At 34.1% G+C, this 16206-nt stretch overlaps 1 protein-coding gene across 1 annotated transcript in view; it reads right to left on the bottom strand.

The window, feature by feature from the left end:
* The window catches only part of LOC133619146 (fibrinogen C domain-containing protein 1-like), a 30496-nt gene that overhangs the window by 2930 nt on the left and 11360 nt on the right, over positions 1-16206 (bottom strand). Inside the window, exons 2-7 of the mRNA XM_072915321.1 lie at positions 13275-13353; positions 12806-12918; positions 7084-7456; positions 6917-7019; positions 4999-5135; positions 2340-2436 (exon numbers count right to left, since the gene is read on the bottom strand). Coding sequence (XP_072771422.1) covers positions 2340-2436; positions 4999-5135; positions 6917-7019; positions 7084-7456; positions 12806-12918; positions 13275-13352 — 901 coding nt within the window. The 5' untranslated portion in view covers position 13353. The remainder of the gene's footprint in view (positions 1-2339; positions 2437-4998; positions 5136-6916; positions 7020-7083; positions 7457-12805; positions 12919-13274; positions 13354-16206) is intronic.

Below are 16206 nucleotides of genomic sequence, written 5' to 3'. Positions count from 1 at the left end.
GGCAGCTAGAGAAGGACTTCACTATTCATCCCCGTAAAAACGCGCCAGGTGAACAGCTGATTTTGCGACTTCCGGATGAACAAATACACTACGCTACTAAGACTATAGTGGTCATTAACAGTTAGCTTCTACAGCTGGGTTGCCCAAAGTGCGGCACAGGGGCCATCTGTGGTCCCTGACTCTTTTGTCATCGGCCTTAAGCACGTTACAAAAAAATAGAGATCTCATTTGTACCCCTAGTGGTGACAGTGTTTCCCACAGGACAGGCATCTATTTGTGGTGGTGTGGTCGGGGGGCGGGGGGTGACGGCGGCAGCGGCGATGACCAAGAAGAACGCGGAGTTGGAATATAAGTACAACACTTTATCACACTCATTAAAATTACCGACAGGAAGGCGAGAAACACTTTATTTCAACAGACTCTGGCGCCGTACCTGTCGTCAAAACTCCAAAGACCGACTGCACAGTTGCACTAACAAAATAAGAGTCTCAGAAAGCTGGCGTGCACAAGCTAGCAAGCTACGGAGTTTGCCGACAATGTATTTCTTGTAAAGTGTATACAAAGGAGTACAGAAGCTGGACAAATAAGATGCCAAAAACCAACCACTTTCATGTGGTATTGGACAGAAAGGAGGACTTTTTTTCTCCTCCATTTGAAAATGCGGACGTTATCATCACCACTGTCTGATTCCAATCAATGCAAGTCATCACAATCAGGTAATACACCAACTTATATTCTTGTCTTCATGAAAGAAAGGAATCTATATGTGTTAAACATGCTTGTATTATTTTTAAACACCTATAACTTGTTAACAATATTAACTATGTGTTAAACATGCTTGTATTATCTTTAAACACCTTTAACTTGTTAACAATATTAACTATATGTATTAAACATACTTGTATTATCATTAAACACCTTTAATTTATTAACAATATTAACTATATGTGTTAAACATGCTTGCATTATCATTAAACACCTTTAACTTGTTAACAAAAACATATATTTCATAAATAAGTAAATATAAATGATATATATGAATGAGGTAGATCCCCACGACTTGATCAATTGAAAAGTAGCTCGCCTGCAGAAAAAGTGTGAGCACCCCTGAGTTACACCCATCTGAACAGGTCAGCCACCTGTTTAAAGCCCGATCACAGTTGAAATCTTGAAATGAAGGGCCTTTAATGGCCAAAACATTAACCTGGACAACATTTTAACAGCTGGTTGGCTCACATTTTATTCTTTTCATTGCATTCACATGCTGCAGTGGACAGTGGACAATTTAGCTTCATTATTAATGCAGTATCTGAAGCACCGTCTCCACGTGTGTTTATTGACAACAGGGTTATAACCTGGGCACGTTAGCTCGTCGGTATGATAACACGTGACGTGACAACAGCGGCGGTGTTAATGAAGCAGCGTCAGGCTGCTCACCGTGAGTGAAACGCTCGGGGAAATCGCGGATTAACGTTAAATATATGACGAGCCGCGAGCGATGCAGCTATAACTTATCTACCTACAACATATATTACCCTCGTATTTTGATCCGGTCGGTCCGTTCTTTTACTCCGCCGTCTTCTTCTTCTTCTTCTTCTTCTGGCCCACCAGGTGAATTAAGTGCTATTGGCGAAGTTACAATGCATAGTAGGCTACCGCCACCTACTGCACCGGAGTTGTAACTACAAGGTACATTCACAGACAAAGTCCCATTGCTTTTATGAGCGGTCGAGCGAGTCAAAAGCCGAAAAATCCATTTGTGGCGGACATTATTCTTTCGTGGCGGGCCGCCACAAATAAATGAATGTGTGGAAAACACTGGGTGACATCTATCAACATGAGGGTGGGCCCAAAAAGGAGGGATTTTTTTTTTAATTGATTGTGTGTCGCTTTTAAAAGTGCTCCCCTCTGGTCAACATATGAAATAACAAGTGTGTGTACAAATTTGAAGTGCTCCCCCTCTGGTCGACATATGAAATAACAAGTGTGTGTCGACATTGGAATGCACCCCCTTTGGCCAAAATGTGTTGAAAAAAATAAATATATACTGTATGTGTATAGAGATAATAATGAAGATTAAAAACCAATTACAAACAAAATTTAAAAAAATAAAAATTAACTTAAAGGTTACCTTTTTTTTATATTTGCATAGTATGTATTTATTATTAATGTTGTAAATACACTTCTTTATATATCTAGAAAGAAAGGGTGGTCCTAAAGAGGTAGGCATTATTCTCAGGTAACAAATACAAGAATGTGTGTGTGTGTGTGTGTGTGTGTGTGTGTGTGTGTGTGTGTGTGTGTGTGTGTGTGTGTGTGTGTGTGTGTGTGTGTCCCACCTAGCCAGTGCTCCCCTGTAGTTGTACCAAAGCCGTCTCGATATGCGTCCCAACCTCGAAAGAAATTCACTGAGCCGTCGACTCGTCTCTGGATCACCTGCACACACACACACACACACACACACACACACACACACACACACACACACACACACACACACACACACACACACACACACACACACACACACACACACACACACACACGTCAGCCTGACAGCTTGTGGCTTCCTGTCAACTCGCTAAGCCAGTTAGCATGATTACCCGTAGAGTAGTTAACTGTGTGTAATGATGCCGCTCACTACTGACCTCATTGTTATTATTAACCTGACACAACTTGTAATAAACTAGTTAGTTCACTTGTAATGAACAAAGCTATTTTCATTGACTTGTAATACGTTACTTTATTAACTTGTATTAGAGTAGTTTATCTTCATTAACTTATAATAAACTAGGTAATCAACTAGTTAAACAACTCATTTATTAACATACAATAACTAGTTTATTAACTTGTAATAAACTCTTTCATTAACTTGTAATCAACTCCTTAATTAACTTGTAATATACTCCTTTATTAACTTGTAATAAACTCCTTTATTAACTTGTGATAAACTCCTTTATTAACTTGTAATAAACTACTTTACTAACTTGTAATAAACTCCTTTATTAACTTGTAAGAAACTAATTCATCAACTTGTTATAAACTAAGTCGAAATAATTAACTTGTCATTAACCAGTTCATTAACTTGCAGTTAACTAATTATTCAACTAGTTTATGTGTATGCGTAATAAACTAGTAGATTATTATAAACGTGTGTATTAACTTGTAATAAACTAGTGTATTAACTTGTAATAATCTAGTTTATTAACCTGTAATAATCTAGTTTATTAACTTGTAATAAACTAATATATTTTCATTAACTTTTAATAAACTAGTATAAACTTGTAGTAAACTAGATCATTAACTTATAATAAACAAGTTTATTAACTAGTTCATTAACTTGCAGTTAACTAGTTATTCAACTATTTATGTGTATGTGTAATAAACTAGATTATTATAAAGTAGTATACTAACTTGTAATAAACTAGTGTTTTAACTTGTAATATACTAGTGTATTCACTTGTAATAAACTAATTTATTAACTTGTAATAAACTAGCTTATTAACTTGTAATACACTAGTTTATTAACCTGTAATAAACTAGTGTATTTTCATTCACTTTTAATAAACTAGTGTATTGACTTGTAGTAAACTAGATCATTAACTTATAATAAATAAGTTTATTAACGAGGACATTAACTTGTAATAAACTAGTTTATTAGCTTTGTTAGTTGATTAACTTGTAAATACAAAAGTTTATTAGCTTGTAGTAAACTATTTTGTTATCTTGCCTTACAGCACTGTAATAACTTGTTTATAAACTAGTAATAACATAGTTTAATCTTCATTAACTTATAATAAACTAAGTAATCAACTAGTTAATCAACTAATTTATTAACATACAAAAACTAGTTTAGTAACTTCTAATAAACTCCTTCATTAACTTGTAATAAACTCCTTTATTAACTTGTAATAAACTCCTTCATTAACTTGTAATAAACTCCTTTATTAACTTGTAATAAACTACTTTACTAACTTGTAATAAACTCCTTTATTAACTTGTAAGAAACTAATTCATTAACTTGTTATAAACCAAGTCTAAATAATTAACTTGTCATTAACCAGTTCATTAACTGGTAGTTAACTAGTTATTCAACTAGTTATGTGTATGCATAATAAACTAGTAGATTATTAAAAACTTGTGTATTAACTTGTAATAAACTAGTGTATTAACTTGTAATAATCTAGTTTTTTACCTTGTAATAAACTAGTGTATTTTCATTAACTTTTAATAAACTAGTGTATTGACTTGTAGTAAACTAGATCATTAACTTATAATAAACACGTTTATTAACGAGGACATTAACTTGTAATAAACTAGTTTATTAGCTTTGTTAGTTGATTAACTTGTAAATACAAAAGTTTATTAGCTTGTAGTAAACTATTTTGTAATCCTGCCGTACAGCACTGTAATCACTTGTTTATAAACTAGTAATAACATAGTTTATCTTCATTAACTTATAATAAACTAAGTAATCAACTAGTTAATCAACTAATTTATTAACATACAAAAACTAGTTTAGTAACTTGTAATAAACTCCTTTATTAACTCATGAGAAACGAATTCATCAATATAAATTAGGTCTAAATAATTAACTTATCATTAACTATTGCATTAACTTGCCGTTAACTAGTTATTCAACTAGTTATGTGTATGCGTAATAAACTAGCAGATTATCATAAACATGTGTATTAACTTGTAATAAACTAGTATATTAACTTGTATTTTCATTAACTTGTAATAAACTAGTTTATTAACTTGTAATAAACTAGTGTATTAACTTGTAGTAAACTAGATCATTAACTTATAATAAAAGAGTTTATTAACGAGTTCATTAACTTCTATTAAACTAGTTCATTAGCTTTGTTAGTTGATTAACTTGTAAACACAAAAGTTTATTAGCTTGTAGTGAACTATTTTATCGTGCTGTAATAACTTGTTTATAAACTAGTAATAAACTGGTAATTACTAGTCAATAAAGGAGTAGGGTACACGTACAGTCCAGCCGCCTGCGTCCGTGCTCATGTCGCAGTAGACCATGAAGCCGTCGGGCTTGTGGACCGGAAAGACGGAATAAACGCCATCCTGGGAATTTCCCGCCGCCATGACGTCAGCGCAGTCTCTGGGCGTGAGAGCTGAAGGAATCAATGGTGGGAAAAGAACTTGGTCAGCTGGTTGACACTGCTGGTGAATGGTATACATGAATACAAATAGCTAGCATACTCACCTTAGCATACTCAACTGTCAAGTAACAAAATATTTGTATATAGGTGTATAGGTCCTGCTAACATTAGATTAACCTCAAATTAGCTTAGAAAAAACTAGCATACTAACGTTAGCATGCTAACAGGTATCATTTGTCAATAACAAAATATTTGACACCTGCTAAGTTAGCTAAAAAAAAACTAAAATGCTAACGATACCATGCGTGAAATACCAAAATATATTACTGTGAGGTGTGTACCTGAAAAAAAGCGTTTAAAAAAATCCTGCTAATGTTACGTTACACTAACATTAAATTGGCTTTAAAAAAAATAAAAAAAACTGGCATACTAACGTTAACATGCTAACAGGTATCATTTGTCAATAACACAATATTGGACACCAAGGTGTATACCTGTTCAATTAGCTGGAAAAAAAAGCTCAAATGCTAATTGTAGCATGTGACAAGTACCAACATGTATTACTCACACTGAATTTTACACCAATTTTTTTATTTCAATTTAATTTTTCTGCTCTGAATTTTTTCACACAACATATTTTTACACAGATTTTGTTTTATTAAATATTTTCGTAAATATGTACTTTTGCTAAATATTAAAACAAATATTTTTTAACAAAATATTTTTATAAAAAAGATTTTTACAAAATATTTTACAAAATATTTGTTGGGCTAAAATATTTTACAATTTTTTTAAAACAAAATATTAAGCAAAATAATATTTTTACAAAATATTTTAAAAAAAATTTTTTTTTACAAAATATTTAGCAAAATATTTTTTTGTACAAAATATTTTACAAATTGTTTTTTTACAAAATATTTTACAAATTGTTTTTTCATAAAATATTTAACAAACATTTTTTTTTAAAAAATATACAAAAAATATTTTTTGTATAAAATATTAAAAAAACATTTTTACCAAAATATTTAAAAAACATTTTTTTTACAAAATATTTAATTTGACATAATATTTATTTGTACAAAATATTTCAAAAATAATTTTTTTTGCAAAATATTTTGCAGAATATTTTTTTTTACAAAATATTTTTTTAACAAAATATTTTACAATGTATATTTGTTTACCAAATAGTTTGAAAAATATTTATTTTTGCAAAATATTTGACAAAATATTTTTTTACAAAATATTTAAAAAATTGTTTTTTTTACAAAATATTTAGCAAAATATTTTTTTGTACAAAATATTTAGCAAAATATTTGATTTTTTGTACAAAATATTTTACAAATTTTTTATTTTACAAAATATTTTACAAATTGTTTTTTCATAAAATATTTAACAAAAATTATTTGTTTACAAGATATACAAAAAAATATTTTTTGTAGAAAATATTTAAAAAAACATTTTTACCAAAATAATTTTACAAAACAATTAGCAAAATATTTAATTTGACATAATATTTATTTTTACAAAATATTTCACAAATAATTTTTTTTGCAAAATATTTTGCAGAATTTTTTTTTTACAAAATATTTTAAAATATATATTTTTTCAACAAATATTTAGAAAAATATTTATTTTTGCAAAATATTTGACAAAATATTTTTTTTACAAAATATTTTACAAAATATATATTTTTTACTAAATATTTTTGAGCTGAAGGAATCAATGGTGGAAAAAGGCCTTGGTCAGCTGGTTTTGAGCGGTGGTGGTGAGCACGCTCAGTAAGAAGTGTTTACCCTGCAGTCTGCTCAGACTCTGAGTTTCCCTTTGCAGGCTGGAGAGAGAGTTGCTGAAGTCCGCGGTGAGGCTGAGCACGCCCGACTTCTCCTCCGACAGCACCTGGACAGGTAGATTTGAACCATGACGTCTGTTCTGTGGCCTCACCTGCCGGCTCCGCCCGTACCTGCACGATGCGGCTCTGCTCGCTCTGCAGGGCGTCCAGTCGCTGGTTGACCAGGCCCTGACCTCTTTTCAGTGCCTCGGCTTCCAGCCGGAGGTTGTGGGCGTGGCCCGCCAAGGCCTTCAGCTCCTCGCTCAATTTGTGGGCGGAGCCTCTCTCCTGCCAGTCGTCGGCGTTGCGGGAGGTCAGCGCTCGTATCAGCGAGCTCTGCAGCGCCTCCCAGCGCTCAAAGTTCTGGCTGTTGTCCGGACAGTTGGGCTCCAGGAAGATGCTGACGGGCTCGCCGTCTCCCACGCGCGACACGGTCACCAAGGCCCCCGAGTCTTTGGGGTTGGTGGAAATGACAGGTGACGCGGAGGAGACCCCGCCCCTGTTGCTGCGGCAACAAAAACAAGCCGAGATTCCACCTTTAAACATCACTGCACTTGTTTCTTCAGCATTGTCCACACCTTTAAGTCAGGACTTTGGGAAGGCCATTCTAAAACCTTCATTCTAGCCTGATTTAGCCATTCCTTTACCACTTTTGAGGTGTTTTTGGGGTCATTGTCCTGTTGGAACACCCAACTGCGCCCAAGACCCAACCTCCGGGCTGATGATTTTAGCTTGTCCTGAACAATTTGGAGCTAATCCTCCTTTTTCATTGTCCCATTTAAACCAGCAGTTCCATTGGCAGCAAAACAGGCCCAGAGCATAATACTACCACCACCATGCTTGACGGTAGGCATGGTTTTCCTGGGATTAAAGGCCTCACCTTTTCTCCTCCAAACATATTGCTGGGTATTGTGGCCAAACAGCTCACTTTTTGTTTCATCTGACATCACATGGACAAAGATAAGTTCTGTGGATTTTTCTGCACAGAATTTTTTAAGCTAAATCTTTTTGACACCATTTTTTATTAACCTGAATTTTGTTACACTGAATATTTTTTACATTGAATGTTAAACAAAATATTTTTGCAACAGCTATTTCTTCATTGAATATTTCTGTTCTGAATATTTTTACACTGATTTTTTTTTTACCACTGAATTTTACACCAAATCTTTTTGCAACAAATATTTATGCAGATAATTTGTGTGCTCTATTTTTTTTACACTGAATTCAAACCATTTTTTTTTTGCTCTGAATTTTTTTACACAACATATTTTTACACTGAATTTTCTTACACAGACTTTTGCACAAAATATTTTTGCAACAAATATTTCTGTACTGAATTTTTTCTGCTCTGAATTTTTTTACACCAAATTTTACACCAATTTGTTTTGCAACAAATATTTCTGCATTGAATATTTCTGCTCTGAATTTTTTTTTACACTGAATTTTAAACCAGTTATTTTCCTTCATTCACTTTTTCTGCCCTGAATTATTTTACACTGAATTCAAACAATTTTTTTTGCTCTGAATTTTTTTTACACAACATATTTTTACACTGAATTTTCTTACACAAAATTTTGCACAAAATATTTTTGCAACAAATATTTCTGCACTGAATTTTTTCTGCTCTGAATTGTTTTTGCACTGAATTTTACATTTTGCAACAAATATTTCTGCATTGAAATGTTCTGCTCTGAATATTTCTACACTAAATATTTTTGGAATGGATTTTTCTTATCTGAATTTTTTTTACACTAAATTTTTGTACAGCAAATTTTTACACAAAAAATGTTTACACATAATTTTTCGACACCATCTTTTTGACACAATTGTTTATTAATCTGAATTTTAATACACTGAACATTTTTTTTGCATTGAATAATTCTGCTGTGAATTTTTTTTCCACAGAATTTTTTTACACTGAATTTTACACCAATTTGTTTTGCAACAAATATTTCTGCATTGAATATTTCTGCTCTGAAATTTTTTTTACACTAAATGTTTGTACACCGAATTTTTACACTAAAAGTTTTTACACTTAATTTTCCTACACCATCTTTTTTATTACAATTTTTTATTAATCTGAATTTTAATACACTGAATATTTGTTATGCATTGAACATTTCTGCTCCGAATATATTTTACACTGAATTTTACACTGAATCTTTTTGCAACAAATATTTCTGCAATGAATTTTTCTGCTCTGTTTTTTTTACACTGAATTTTAAACCAGTTATTTTCCTTCATTCACTTTTTCTGCCCTGATTTATTTTACACTGAATTCAAACAATTTTTTTTGCTCTGAATTTTTTTACACAACATATTTTTACACTGAATTTTCTTACACAAAATTTTGCACAAAATATTTTTGCAACAAATATTTCTGCACTGAATGTTTTCTGCTCTGAATTTTTTTACACTGAATTTTACAACAAATCATTTTGCAACAAATATTTCTGCATTGAAATGTTCTGCTCTGAATATTTCTACACTAAATATTTTTGGAATGGATTTTTCTTATCTGAATTTTTTTTACACTAAATTTTTGTACAGCAAATTTTTACACAAAAAATGTTTACACTTAATTTTTCGACACCATCTTTTTGACACAATTGTTTATTAATCTGAATTTTAATACACTGAAATTTTTTTTTGCATTGAATAATTCTGCTGTTAATTTTTTTTACACAGAATTTTTTTACACTGAATTTTACACCAATTTGTTTTGCAACAAATATTTCTGCATTGAATATTTCTGCTCTGAAATTTTTTTTACACTAAATGTTTGTACACCGAATTTTTACACTAAATGTTTTTACACTTAATTTTCTTACACCATCTTTTTGACACAATTTTTTATTAATTTGAATTTTAATACACTGAATATTTGTTATGCATTGAACATTTCTGCTCTGAATATATTTTACACTGAATTTTACACTGAATCTTTTTCCAACAAATATTTCTGCAATGAATTTTTCTGCTCTGTTTTTTTACACTGAATTTTAAACCAGTTATTTTCCTTCATTCACTTTTTCTGCCCTGAATTATTTTACACTGAATTCAAACAATTTTTTTTGCTCTGAATTTTTTTACACAACATATTTTTGCACTGAATTTTCTTACACAAAATTTTGCACAAAATATTTTTGCAACAAATATTTATGTACTGAATTTTTTCTGCTCTAAATTTTTTTACACTGAATTTTACAACAAATCCTTTTGCAACAAATATTTCTGCATTGAAATGTTCTGCTCTGAATATTTCTACACTAAATATTTTTGGAATGGATTTTTCTTATCTGAATTTTTTTTTACACTAAATTTTGTACAGCTACTTTTTACACAAAAAATGTTTACACTTAATTTTTCGACACCATCTTTTTGACACAATTGTTTATTAATCAGAATTTTAATACACTGAACATTCTTTATGCATTGAATAATTCTGCTGTGAATTTTTTTTACACTGAATTTTTTTACACTGAATTTTACACCAATTTGTTTTGCAACAAGCATTTCTGCATTGAATATTTCTGCTCTGAATGTTTTTTACACTAAATGTTTGTGCACTGAATTTTTACACTAAAAGTTTTTACACTTAATTTTCCTACACCATCTTTTTGACACAGTTTTTATTAACCTGAATTTTAATACACTGAATATTTGTTATGCATTGAATATTTCTGCTCTGAATTTTTTTACACCAAATTTTTTTTACACTGAATTTTACACCGAATCTTTTTGCAACAAATATTTCTGCAGTAAATTTTTCTGCTCAGTTTTTTTTTACACTGAATTTTAAACCAGTTATTTTCCTTCATTCACTTTTTCTGCCCTGAACTTTTTTTTTACACTGAATTTGTTTTTACATTGAATTTTTTTTACACAGAATTTTGCACAAAATATTTTTGCAATAAATATTTTTGATCAGAATTTTTTTCACGCTGAATTTTGCAACAAATATTCCTCCATTGAAATGTTTTGCTACGAATATTTCTACACAAAAACTGTTTGCAATGGATTTTTCTGCCCTGAATTCTTTTTACACTAAATGTTTGTACACCGAATTTTTACACTAAAAGTTTTTACACTTAATTTTCCTACACCATCTTTTTGACACAATTTTTTATTAACCTGAATTTTAATACACTGAATATTTTTTCTGCATTGAAAATTTCCGCTCTGAATTTTTTTACACTGAATTTTAAACCAGTTATTTTTCTTCATTCACTTTTTCTGCCTTGAACTTTTTTTTTACACTGAATTTGTTTTTACATTGAATTTTTTTTACACAGAATTTTGCACAAAATATTTTTGCAACAAATATTTTTGATCAGAATTTTTTTTACGCTGAATTTTGCAACAAATATTCCTCCATTGAAATGTTTTGCTACGAATATTTCTACACAAAAAATGTTTGCAATGGGGTTTTCTACCCTGAATTCTTTTTACACTAATTGTTTGTACACCGAATTTTTACACTAAAAGTTTTTACACTTAATTTTCCTACACCATCTTTTTGACACAATTTTTTATTAACCTGAATTTTAATACACTGAATATTTTTTATGCATTGAAAATTTCCGCTCTGAATTTTTTTACACTGAATTTTAAACCAGTTATTTTTCTTCATTCACTTTTTCTGCCCTGAACTTTTTTTTACACTGAATTTGTTTTTACATCGAATTTTTTTTTACACAGAATTTTGCACAAAATATTTTTGCAACAAATATTTCTGTACTGAATTTTTTTCTGATTGGAATTTTTTTTACACTGAATTTTGCAACAAATTGAAATGTTTTGCGACAAATATTTCAACACAGAAATTTTTTGCAATGGATTTTCCTGCACTGAATTATTTTTACACTAAATGTTTGTACACCGAATTTTTACACAAACATTTTTACACTTAATTTTCCTACACCATCTTTTTGACAACATTTTTTATTAATATGAATTTTATACACTGAACATTTTTTATGCATTGAAAATTTCCGCTCTGAATTTTTTTACACTGAATTTTAAAACAGTTTTTTTTCTTCATTCACCTTTTCTGCCCTGAACTTTTTGTTTTTACATTGAATTTTTTTTACACAGAATTTTGCACAAAATATTTTTGCAACAAATATTTCTGTACTGAATTTTTTCTAATCGGATTTTTTTTAACATTGAAATATTTTGCGACAAATATTTCAACACAGAAATTTTTTGCAATGGATTTTTCTGCACTGAATTCTTTTTACACTAAATGTTTGTACACCGAATTTTTACACAAACATTTTTAAACTTAATTTTCCTACACCATCTTTTTGACAACATTTTTTATTAATCTGAATTTTATACACTGAACACTTTTTACACTTACACCCTGATTTCCAAAACACTAATTTATCAAAGGGAATTTTTAAACATACAAATTATGCTCACAAGCCTATTTTGATGTCAAAAATAAATAAATGAGATTACAAAATTCTAACTCAAAAGAATTCAAATTGTGTCCATAAAAAAATAAAAAATAAATAAATAAATAAATAAAAAAAGCTTTCGTAATAAAGACAGAAAACGTTAATATTGTGCTCTTTTTGGCGATTGATTTCAATGGACGTCATTTTTTCGTACTGAAGGTTTCTCACAATACAACTTTTTCGGGGTGCGAGTTACGTCACAGAAGCAATGAAGCTTGAAATAAAGTGCGGCTTTTGTCCGCATGTTCAAAGATGATGGATGGTCAGGACACATTTACGAACCCCCGGAAAATAGAACTTTCCGAGCAGGGGCGGACAAACACAAATAGTGATATTTTCCAAAATGCACATTAAAACAAGTGTTGCATATTTTCAAATATTTGTACCTGTTGATGAAGGGCAGAGGATACTGGTTGACATAGAGGATGGCGATTGTTGCCGTGATGACCGCTACCATGGCAACCACAATGGCGGCACATAACAGGAAGTTGCAGCATTTCTGAGTATGAAAACAACGGTTAAAAAAGATGGTTTCTGGTGTTCGTGTTGCATTAGACAAGGAAACAGGAGCCAAGTTGCAGTTATTAGTGCAGGCATTAGCGCTGTGACGTCACCGTGGCAACAGATGCCAAAGATTAGACTTTGCTCTAACCTTTTGGCCGCAAATTAACTCTTTGTCGCTTCTTCTTGTGTCTGATTGACTAACATGATGCAGGTCCTGGTCCACATCCAGATCCTTGTATGTGTGAAGACGATGCAACGATGCGGTGCGTGACGCTACTCGGTGAAAACTCTTGACCAAAACTATTCACCGCGTTGGGAAAGAAAAGACCATTTGCAAGAAGACGTGGCTACCTTGTGTTTGCTTGGCCGTTTGCTGTCCAGCTCAGAACTGCTGTTGTTCATGACGGTCCAGCTGTCATTCAGCATCATCCTGTCAATCAATCAATCAATCAGTCCATCAATCAATCAATCTATCTATTGTCGGAGGCAGATATTTACATATATCCGTATTTAAGTGTTACTTCTTTATTTTCATAGTCATATTACAAAACAGCTAATGTTTTTCTTCCAATTGTGGTCTTTTGGTTGTCTGCAAATACTGTGTGCTAACCTTGACTTTGGAATGTAAGGAGGAGAGTAGAGATGCGCGGATAGGCAATTTATTTCATCCGCAACCGCGTCAGAAAGTCGTCAACCATCCGCCATCCACCCGATGTAACGTTTGATCAGAACTGCACCCGCCCGCCATCCGCCCGATCTAATATAGATGATGCAAGGCATTAGTGAGCCTGCCAACTACTCCGGTTTTCCCGTAATTCGTACGGTTTTCATCAACCTATTCCGGGTTTTTCATTAATTTAAAAAAAAAAAAAGGGTGAAAACTACGCGAATTGCACCTTGTGCAGACAAGATTTTTCGATTGGACACGGAGGAATTAGTGATGTAAAAGACCACGTTGGGACAAAAAAACACAAGTCTAATGCCGTTGCTAGCGATACAAGTGGAAAACTTTCAACGTTTTTCGTCGCCCAAACAGATTCTTTGGATGTGATAAATGCCGAAGTTTTATTTACGGAGGCAATAATTGAGCATGGACTTCCAATCGCACTGGCTGATCACATGGGACAGTTAAATGTTTGTAATGCAACCTTTAAAAATCATTACGCGGTGATCGCGGTCCCAAAAATAAACTTTTCTTGCATGATAATGTCCAGAAAAATTCGCTTTATATTACTATAGATTCCTTTTAACGAATGAGTTTGATGGTTTATCACAAACCTTAAATGAAAGAAGTCCTTTGTTCTCCTGCACCATGGCATTGCTTCGTGTTTGGTGCGCAAGCGTTATAACCTCACTGAGGTTATAAAGCTTTTGCCTGTTAAAGAAAGGAGACTGATCCAATGCAGCACAGACTTTCGCGTGCCACGCTGTCACAACCCAGACGCACACCAGTGCGCAATCATATGGGAGTCGCGCTGAGCGCACCTCCAAGCGCGTCTCGCTTCCAATTGTGGTCTTTTGGTTGTCTGCAAATACTGTGTGCTAACCTTGACTTTGGAATGTAAGGAGGAGAGTAGAGATGCGCGGATAGGCAATTTATTTCATCCGCAACCGCGTCAGAAAGTCGTCAACCATCCGCCATCCACCCGATGTAACGTTTGATCAGAACTGCACCCGCCCGCCATCCGCCCGATCTAATATAGATGATGCAAGGCATTAGTGAGCCTGCCAACTACTCCGGTTTTCCCGTAATTCGTACGGTTTTCATCAACCTATTCCGGGTTTTTCATTAATTTAAAAAAAAAAAAAGGGTGAAAACTACGCGAATTGCACCTTGTGCAGACAAGATTTTTCGATTGGACACGGAGGAATTAGCGATGTAAAAGACCACGTTGGGACAAAAAAACACAAGTCTAATGCCGTTGCTAGCGATACAAGTGGAAAACTTTCAACGTTTTTCGTCGCCCAAACAGATTCTTTGGATGTGATAAATGCCGAAGTTTTATTTACGGAGGCAATAATTGAGCATGGACTTCCAATCGCACTGGCTGATCACATAGGACAGTTAATAATGTAATGCAACCTTTAAAAATCATTACGCGGTGATCGCGGTCCCAAAAATAAACTTTTCTTGCATGATAATGTCCAGAAAAATTCGCTTTATATTACTATAGAGTCCTTTTAACGAATGAGTTTGATGGTTTATCACAAACCTTAAATGAAAGAAGTCCTTTGTTCTCCTGCACCATGGCCTTGCTTCGTGTTTGGTGCGCAAGCTTTATAACCTCACTGAGGTTATAAAGCTTTTGCCTGTTAAAGAAAGGAGACTGATCCAATGCAGCACAGACTTTCGCGTGCCACGCTGTCACAACCCAGACGCACACCAGTGCGCAATCATATGGGAGTCGCGCTGAGCGCACCTCCAAGCGCGTCTCGCTGCCGGCGACGGCCGGGTATATGGGCCCGACGCTCCAGCGCCATCCATTTTCAGGGCTAGTTGATTCGGCAGGTGGGTTGTTACACACTCCTTAGCGGGTTCCAACTTCCATGGCCACCGTCCTGCTCTCTATATCAACCAGGGTGAGCCCCACCCCTTTCGTGAGCGCACTGCGCGCGGAGTGACCCCTGTTACGCGCCCCCGGCAACAGGGGTGGCGGGCAGGTAAGCTGCGCGGGCGGAGCGCGCGGAGTGACCCCTGTTACGAGCCCCCGGCCACGGGGGTGGCGGGCAGGTAAGCTGCTTACCTGCTGCGCGTGACGCCGGCCGCGGCGAAGGCGGACGAGGCGGGGTGTCGGTGCGGTGGGCGCGGTGGTGACCCTGGACGTGCGTCGGGCCCTTCTCGCGGATCGCCTCAGCTACGGCTCCCGGTGGGGCCCTCTCGGGGGAAGGGGCCTCGGTCCCGGACCCCGGCGAGGCGTCCCTTCTCCGCTCCGTAAAAGTGTCCATCTCTTTTCTTTTTTTTCTTCTGTTGTGGCATATGCTGCAGGTGCCTGCTCGTTTTTCGTATGTGGGTAACAACATTTAACTATGTATATATATTTCCCAATTGGTTTAACTGCCACGCGCAAAAAAAAAAAAAAAAAAAAATCTAATTAATCCACCCGACCCGACCCGCGCGCGTATAAAATCTTATTTTTTTTAATTTCATCCGCCCGATCCGCGGATAATCCGCGGACTCCGCGGTTGTGTCCGCAAACCGCGCATCTCTAGAGGAGAGATACTCCTTTTTCTTTATCTGTTCTTGTGTCCAGCTGCGGAGGACAATGGGCATGTGTTTGGGCTG

Source organism: Nerophis lumbriciformis, linkage group LG20 (genome assembly GCF_033978685.3).
Source record: "Nerophis lumbriciformis linkage group LG20, RoL_Nlum_v2.1, whole genome shotgun sequence".
Classification (NCBI taxonomy): Eukaryota; Metazoa; Chordata; class Actinopteri; order Syngnathiformes; family Syngnathidae; genus Nerophis; species Nerophis lumbriciformis.
This window is presented reverse-complemented; position numbering and strand designations above follow the sequence as displayed.